At 30.8% G+C, this 8,866-nt stretch overlaps 2 protein-coding genes across 2 annotated transcripts; one reads left to right on the top strand and one right to left on the bottom strand.

Moving 5' to 3' along the window:
* The first annotated feature begins 3,802 nt into the window (after positions 1 to 3,802).
* On the top strand, positions 3,803 to 5,376 carry LOC145584601 (peroxidase 44-like). Its single transcript, XM_081641419.1, has 2 exons — positions 3,803 to 4,024; positions 4,573 to 5,376. Exons 1-2 carry the CDS (start codon positions 3,803 to 3,805, stop codon positions 5,326 to 5,328), a joined length of 978 nt encoding a protein of 325 aa, XP_081497545.1. The 3' UTR covers positions 5,329 to 5,376.
* Positions 5,377 to 5,888: 512 nt separating this feature from the next.
* LOC145584590 (peroxidase 57-like) lies at positions 5,889 to 8,866 on the bottom strand. The gene is made up of 2 exons (XM_081641409.1): positions 8,612 to 8,866; positions 5,889 to 6,848 (listed from the first exon to the last, which is right to left on the bottom strand). Exons 1-2 carry the CDS (start codon positions 8,819 to 8,821, stop codon positions 6,087 to 6,089), a joined length of 972 nt encoding a protein of 323 aa, XP_081497535.1. The 5' UTR covers positions 8,822 to 8,866; the 3' UTR covers positions 5,889 to 6,086.

Here is an 8,866-nt window from a genome sequence, read left to right as displayed (position 1 = left end):
TTAAAATTCAATAAGCAGCCCGGGCATCGCACGGGCACAAAACTAGTATATCATATAACTAATATATAAAGCTAAACTTTTAGCCAGGTAACGAGGCAATGACACTTGGCGCTACAACTTTTCGCCAAGTGTCGCGCCACGTTGGATAGATTTAAATAGACTTTAAAAGATATTTAAAAAAAATTAGTTTAGAATTCTATTTGGATATAATTTTAGGATAAAATTATTAGTATAGAGTTTTATTTTCGATAAAACGTCAATATTTCAGATGTACAAATTGAATTATAATTTTATTCAAAAAAAATTTAAATTATAATTATAAAAAATTATCATAAAATTTATTTTTTATATCATAATATTTTTTTTGAGCGAACGAAGTAGTTTAAAGCGTAAAACATCCATTTATAATATATACTAATCGGTTTAAATAATATAATAATTGGCAGGTCTATAGAGTTATAGAGTTTTTATTACTCTATAGACCTGCCAATTAGGGTCGGGTCATGAGTCATCTCGGATTGGGTCACTTTGGGTTATGAATCAAGAAATGTTCAACCCTTGCCTTAAGTTTTGGATTCGGGTCAACCCAACGGGCTTTGAACATTTAGTTTATTTAATTTATTTTTGCTAATTATCTTTTTTTTTTTAATGTATTAAATTAAATCGAACATTTCCACTAACATTATTATTAGTCATTACATGCCTACTAAATAGCAAATCGTCACAATAACACATCAATTCCTAATTAAGTTTGTATCAATGATATATTTTAAAATTTGACATATAGATTAATAATTTATCTTAAAATTCAATAAGCAACCTGGGCATCGCACGGGCACAAAACTAGTATGTATAAAGGGGAGTTTTTTCCCGAGTTTTTAGAGAGCCACATAGGATCTAATTTTCTTAGTGTGCCATGTAAGATTATAAATTTTAGTAGTAACCAATTAAATAGGAGATTATTAAAATCTTTTATAATTAAATAATTCAAATGCCACGTAAGCAAAATTGGCGAATGAGATTTTCCAATTAAATTAATTAAATATAAAATATTATCTTTTGATATTAGCAATTTTATCTTAATATATAACAAATTTTAGCACTTAAATATATGTATAAAAAAATTATTTTTAAAAATTCAAACAAACCGTGCATCGCACGGGCTTCATCTAGTAATATATAATCTCAACCTCAAAGCACGTGCCATAATTCTGTGTTGCAAGTAAATGAAAACGAAGAAATTATATGATAAAGAAATTTTCACCGCAACTTTAATTTCCAAAACCTTAATTCTTCAATTTTAGTTTTTGCACTTTTTTTGGGGGTAACCTTCAAATAACTTCCACCACTCCAAATTACCCAAAAATTTAATTAAAACAAAAAAAACTTTTTCTATAACTTCTACATCTTAATTACTATTTTTTTAAAACATTATTCATACTAGGTACATTGTACATACGTATCATATATCTCTTCCATTACCATAGATACACTCTAAATAAAAATATAACATTATGATTTTTTTTGCAAAATTTATGTGTTAATAAAATACTTCCTTAATTGCGTGCATTGCTTATTATTTATCTACATATTATATTTCCAGCTTGACTCATTTGCACGCTAAGATATTATTTGCCTAATCCTCTACTCCGTATTTTGCATAGGGATGTCAATGGGAATGAAGATGAAAAGACCAACATTATATATAGGTGATGCATTTAATAAAAAATAGAGATAATTTTTTTGTTAAAATAAACTTACAAATACCATACCCCGCTAACTTTCTAGTGAAGACCCACTTTTTTTTGTAAAACTATCAATGTTCAAATAAATTAAAGTGGTATAGAATATGCTCACTTCGTAATTATTTAATTGTATCATTGGCATATGCACCGAGTTTAATGCAAGTGAAATAAAGGGAGTATTTTATTAAGTGTACGTAAGTGGGTGATGAGTTGAGAATTAAATATATACTACCTCCGTTTCTTTTTAGTTGACACGTTTTGACTTAGCATTATTCATCCACCTCTCTTTGACCGTATTTTGTGCTTTATACGTAATGAAAAATATAATCATGTGGGATCTTGTTAGATTTGTAATGTTATATACTTTTAAAATATCAACTTTTCAAAATTTTTGCTCATCGATAAAACTTTAAAAAAAATCGGGTGTACAATAATTATTGTACATCCACTATAAAGATAGACTAGATTGATCAAAAGTTACCCCTAAAATAAATAAAAGTTACCCTAATATGCATAAAAGTAATCCAATACAAATAAAAATTATTAGTAAAGAATCACATTTTAAATGACTAAAAATCAATTATTTGTGATTAAATGTAATTAAATTACCATTATAAAACTTTTCTTATTGTCTATTTATATAAAAATTGTATTATGTTAAAAGTTACCCAAAAAAAGGCAAAAAGTTACCCTAAAATTAGGTAAAAGTTACCCTTATACTGCTCGATGTACAGTAAAATTAGTGTAAACCGGATGTATACAAAAGTTTTTGTTAAAGATATTAATGATTGAATAAGTGCATTGGCAAACGTGACTAAAGAAACGTGTCAACTAAAAAGAAACGGAGGAAGTATGTTGATAGAAGAATATAATTTGACGGAGATGTTAATTTATTCTAAAAAATCAATGATGTAAGTATATGTGGAGGCAATGAGAAAATTTGAGAAATGCTAAAGAGTATGTAATTGCCTAATGGGTAGGTTTACTAGTAAAAAATGCTCAAAGAGATCTTAGATAAGAGACCCTTTGATTAAATAAAAGGTCTCTCTGTTTTAAGTGACTGAATGTTACAAATAACATGTCTAATCTTGTTGAATAATAAACCTCTCAAGTATCACTACATGTAAGTGTCCCACATCGGTTGAAGAAGAGATAATTAAACACTTTATAAGGCTAAGGGGCTACTCCTCCTATTGCCATATGGTTTTGAGATGGAACCTCTCTTGGACTTGTGAAGTGAACTCTCTCTCTTAGTTTGCGGGTGCGGCCTAGACCCGCATTTAACATGGTATCAGAGCCAGGCCCACGGTATGGGACCTCTAATGGTTTGAGTATATTGCCAGGTCCAAAGTTTGGGACCTTTAATGGCATTAAGTAGTCTGGGCCAAATTGAATTGGATCAAGTGATCCTTGAGTTAAAGGGACCTTACATGTGAGGGGGAGTGTTGAAGAATAAACCTCTCAAGTGTCACCACATGTAAGTGTCTCACATTGGTTGAAGAAGAGATAATTAAACACTTTATAAGGCTAAGGGGCTACTCCTCCTATTGCCATATGGTTTTAGGATGGAACCTTATTGGACTTGTGAAGTGAACTCTCTCTCTTAATTTGCGGGTGCGGCCCAGACCCGCATTTAACAAATCTCTAATCTTTAAATTTAACGTAGACTTTCCCTTAGAGGTAATAGAGAAATAATAAAATAAAAAGAAATATTTTTATATAAGAAAGTGATACACTTCAAATTTATTTATTTTTAGAAAGTAAGTCACTTATTAAGATACAAATGGAGTACAAAAGATTACAAATTTTAGATTAAGATAATGTAGATTGGAAAGATTCTTTACTACCAAACACATTTAAAATAACATATTGGTGTATGTCTATCAATCAATTGTACTACCCACCCTGTCTATTGACTTTCATTTAGTCTCCCATCTTATCTAGCTGCCTCAGAACATATATATAACCACCTCTCCATTTTCAATTTTGTACACTCAAAACAAAAAAAGCATTGCATCATATAATAATTAACTAGTACTTGTAGTAACACTATCAAAATGGCAAGCTTTCATAAGCATTTGAGTATCACTTCATGCATTATATTCTTGTTCTTATGCTTTGCTATATCTTTGAGTTCAGCTCTTCAAGTTGGTTTTTATACTAAATCTTGTCCTAATGCTGAAAATGTTGTTCGACAAGTAGTTCAGCAGCAATACAAGACTGATCGATCAATCCCCGCTGCCTTGTTACGTATGCATTTTCATGATTGTTTTGTTAGGGTAAGATTATTTTTGCAAGGGTGTTTTACTTTTTATTTTCATTTTTATATTGTATGAAAGTTAAAAGAAAGTGAGGGATAGCTCAATTGGTTAGAACGTCCCTTCCGATTCCAGAAGATCTTATGATCGATTTTCATCACGCGCCCTTGTGGCTCTCTAAACACCAAAAAAAGTATGAATGTTTTAAAAAATATAATAAAGGGAGTATCTCGATACATATAAACAAAATTAAATGATCAAAATGCATGTTAATATAATAATATGAGAAAGATATGATGTGCACACTATCTAAATATAATATGCATTTTTTAATTTTTTACTAAACATGTAACTTTTTATAATTCGTTCATATTTACCATGTATATTTTGTGCATATATATATATATGTGTACCTTTGTGTTATTACACTAATATGTTTGATTTCACAATAATCCTTCATGTTTATATTGGTCTATCAATCATATTAAATACTTAGCTTGTGTATACAAATAATTAAAAGATAAATGATTCATTATTAATTTATTATATTTATATAATTGTATACGTAGGGATGCGATGCATCAATATTAATTGACTCAACAAGCAATAACCAAGCAGAGAAAGATGCTGGAGCAAATGGATCAGTTAGAGGTTATGCACTCATTGACAAAATCAAGGCCGCTCTAGAAAAAGCATGCCCTCAAAAGGTTTCTTGTGCCGATATCATAACGCTAGCTACTCGAGATGCAGTTTACTTAGCTGGAGGTCCTAACTACAATGTACCAACAGGTAGACGTGACGGGCTCATTTCAAGGGCTAGTGAAGTAAATCTTCCTAGTCCAAGATTCACCGTTTCGCAAGCCCAACAGTCCTTTAGTGCTCGTGGGCTAACCATTAATGACATGGTGGTTTTATTGGGTGCTGGTCATACCATAGGAGTAGCTCATTGCAATTTCTTTAAAGATCGGTTATCCAACTTTCAAGGAACAGGTTCACCTGACCGTACCATGGACAAGGCATTGGTTAAAAAGTTTAACGTACTTTGTGGTTCTAATCCAAATCTAAATCCTAGTACTTTTCTTGACCAAAACACATCGTTTGTTTTTGATAACGAGTACTACAACCAAATTAGAAAAAATCGAGGGATATTGCAAATTGACCAAGAGCTAGCACTCGACTCTTTAAGTGCCAAATTGGTCTCAAACCTAGCCGCCAATAACAATAATTTTAGACAAAGCTTTGTACAAGCCATTGTAAAAATGGGAAACATTCAACAAGGAAATGCCGGCGAAATTAGGGAAAATTGTAGGAGAATAAATTATTAAACAAATGTAAGGCCATCTTATTAAAAATGTGAGAGGCCCATCTTTATTCACCACCTTCAAGTGTAATATGGTAAATTTAAATAATTTGTTTCAATTGAAGACTTGTGATCAACTTATTACTCTATTTGTTTCCTTTTTACTGTCTCAATTAAAATGTTGAAAGATTTTAAAGAAACAATGTAGTCTGATAAAATAATGCACATTCAAACGTTTTTGCCTTATTTAATTGTCGCTTTTTGCGCAACAATTTGCTTTATATTAACAATAAGTTTCTTTTGGTGTTCCACCTGGATCATTTTTTAAGCTAATCTGAATTCGGGGATCAATTTTGGGTGGTTAGGTACTTAGATTCCAGTCCCCTCCCAATTATTGTTGCTGAGGATCGAACACAGGTCCTTTCTATCAAGTATAGTCTCAATCACTCCTAGTTGTACCAACAATCAATTGGTTTACATTAACACTAAGTATAATCATTGACTATTTTTTCAACTCCAAGAATAATTTTGAAGTTCATATATGATAGAAACACATTTATATACTAATAATGTTCTTGGAAAAACTAAAATAAATCAACCATTTTATTATTGCAATCCATATATTACACTTAATTCTTTAATGTATTGATGTATGTATCTAGCTTTTTTCACATGATACTTAACATCTTATGGAGCACATATGCCACAACATTTCAATAATTATACAATTTAAAAATATAAAAATACATTTATTTTTTATACAAATATAAATATGGCGGCTATTTAGCTCTTGTTAAAGACCCTACAATTTTGTCTAATTTCTCCAGAAGTTCCTTCAAGAACTTGAATGCTCCCCATTTTAACCATGGCTTTTGCAAAACTTTGTCCAAACCCAACATTATTTGCTGCCATATTAGTAACCAACGTAGAACTTAACGAGTCCAATGCTAGCTCTTGGTCAATTTGTAACACCCCCATGTTACTTTTAATCTGGTTGTAGTATTGGTTATCAAACACAAAAGGCGTCTTTTGATCAAGAAAAGCAGTAGGATCTACGTTCGGGTTTGATCCACAAACACCCGTAAGCTTTGTAACTAAAGCTTTATTCATAGTAGGATCAGGAGATCCCGTTCCCTGGAAGTTGGATAACCTATCTTGAAAAAGACTACAATGTGCGATTCCAACAGTATGTGCACCTAATAAGACTACCATGTCATTAAGGGTTAATCCTTTGTCACTAAAGGATTTTTGGGCTTGGGAGACGGTGAAAGATGGGCCGGGTACGTTCACTTCACTCGAACGTGAGATGAGCCCGTCACGTCTACCCGTTGGGACATTGTACTTTGGACCCCCTGCTAGGACAACCGAGTCTCGGGTTGCTAGTGTTATGATATCTGCACAAGAGACGGTTTTTGGACATGATTGTTCGAGTTTGGACTTGATTTGATCGATTAGTGCAAATTCGCGAACCGACCCGTTTGGGCCTGCTGCTTTTTCAGCTTGGTTGGTAGAGGTGGAGTCTATCAATATAGAGGCATCACAACCCTGTAAAATGACTAACATGGTTAAGGAAATGTATCATATAATGAGAATATATCACTAAATGTTTTAATTAAATCACATAATTGTATTGAGGTGTACAAGTGGACAAAACTGTGAGCTAGCTTGCTAGCCTAAATAGTAAAATAGGTATGGAGTAACTAACCCAAATATTTTAAAGAGAAATACAAAAGCCATCATATAAAATGCAACAACCAAATCAAAATTTTGCGTGCTAATATCTATGGTAGGTTATACCATGTTCTACAATATTTATATTGTCATTAGAAACATCACAAATGATTTAGAGGAGAAGGAAATATAGTTATGATTATACCAATAAGTAGTTCGTGAAAGCTCGGGTGTATCGTACACCTCGGGGTTATTTGCTCATTACTTTTTACTCAATTAAATAAGCAAGTCATTTAGTAAATGAGCAAATAACCCCGAATATACCGTACACCCGGGTGTATATAACAAATTATAATTGTTATACAATTAAATTTATTCTTAAAATTATTTAATATTTTCATTTTTGTTCTTTTTTTAAAGCCCTTAATAGTCCCACTTTATTTCTTTTTCGATAAATCCCATTACTATCTTACCTCACATTATATCTCTATGCATTTTTGTATACTTTTCTTATTTTAATCAAACATTTTCTATCACACATGCACACCTATTTACAATCCCATTATACTCTGAAAATTCTATAGTGGTCGTTTGAAATATGACTATCATAATATTTTAATGATTATATAGTTCATAATTAAATTATTTTATCCAAATAATTAATTATATTACTCTATTTTTGCTACAAAATATTATTATCAACATTTTTTTAATTTATCAAATTTTTAGTTTTATTTATGTAATTTTTATTCTTATTTTATAGTTTCTCGAAAAAATATTAATTTATGTTGGATTAAAATTTTCAAAAAATATATTTGCATTGTAGAAATTAGAATACTAAATGTGTCCAATTTATAGTGTGAAAAAATGGATCGCTCATGTTGCTTATCATTAAAATAATAATTTAGTCATATTTCAAACGACCGTTGTAAAAAATATCTTCAATTGTCTTAATTTGTGTATAAACTGTTTAAACCTTTTGAATTCAAGGTCGCATTTATTTATGTAAAAAAAACATTATTCAAGACTGAATTGGTATGAAAAGCTCATTTTTAAGAAGAAAATAATTAGTGTTTATATTTATTATGGAAGGAAAAGGAGGGAATGAAGGATAAAGGAAGGAAAAAGAACAAGGTGATGAAAGAAAAGATTTAATTAAACTTGAATTAATCTTTCAAATAAATATTTTCAAACATTAAAAGGATTTGATCTATTAAAAAAGCGATAGAGGGCATTGATTCTTTTAAATCCATGTAACATCCAACTAATAAGGGATGATCACCATCATTTTCTTCCTTCGTTTTCCCTCCATATTAATCAATCCAAACACACAATAAAAGTCATAAATTAAAATGAGTAATTTTTGAACGAGTTTTGACCGAGTGAATAACCCCTATAACACTAACAAAATAACTCCGTAATGGTTGGTTACACGGTGTGGCAAGCCACATATAAACATTTGTGGATCAACAAAAACAATAAAAATAACACTTTGGATTTTAGGAAGATACCTATATAAGTTGGGATTATTCCAAAATTATCAATAGTTAGAGATTTTTTAAACAAAATTGATCAAAGTTGGGATTATTAAAACCAATTTTTCCAAAACATATGCTAAGAAGAAATAAATTTCTCACCCTCACAAAACAATCATGAAAATGCATACGAAGCAAAGCCGGGGTAACAGACTTATCCGCCGCAAACCGCTGTTGCACCACCTGCTGAACGATAGTTTCGGCGTTTGGACAAGTTTTACTATAAAACCCAACTTGAAGGGCTAAAGTAAGAGGAAGAATTAAAGACAAGAAAAAGAATGTAACACTTATATATTTGTGGTAACTTTCCATTTTTAGTGTAATCAAAATCACTAATAAATGATAATGCAAAGTGAT

The sequence above is a fragment of the Chenopodium album genome, chromosome 2, assembly GCF_948465745.1.
Source record: "Chenopodium album chromosome 2, dcCheAlbu1.1, whole genome shotgun sequence".
In the NCBI taxonomy this organism is placed as follows: Eukaryota; Viridiplantae; Streptophyta; class Magnoliopsida; order Caryophyllales; family Amaranthaceae; genus Chenopodium; species Chenopodium album.
Note: the sequence above shows the minus strand (reverse complement) of the source record. Positions and strands in the feature narration are given on the sequence as shown.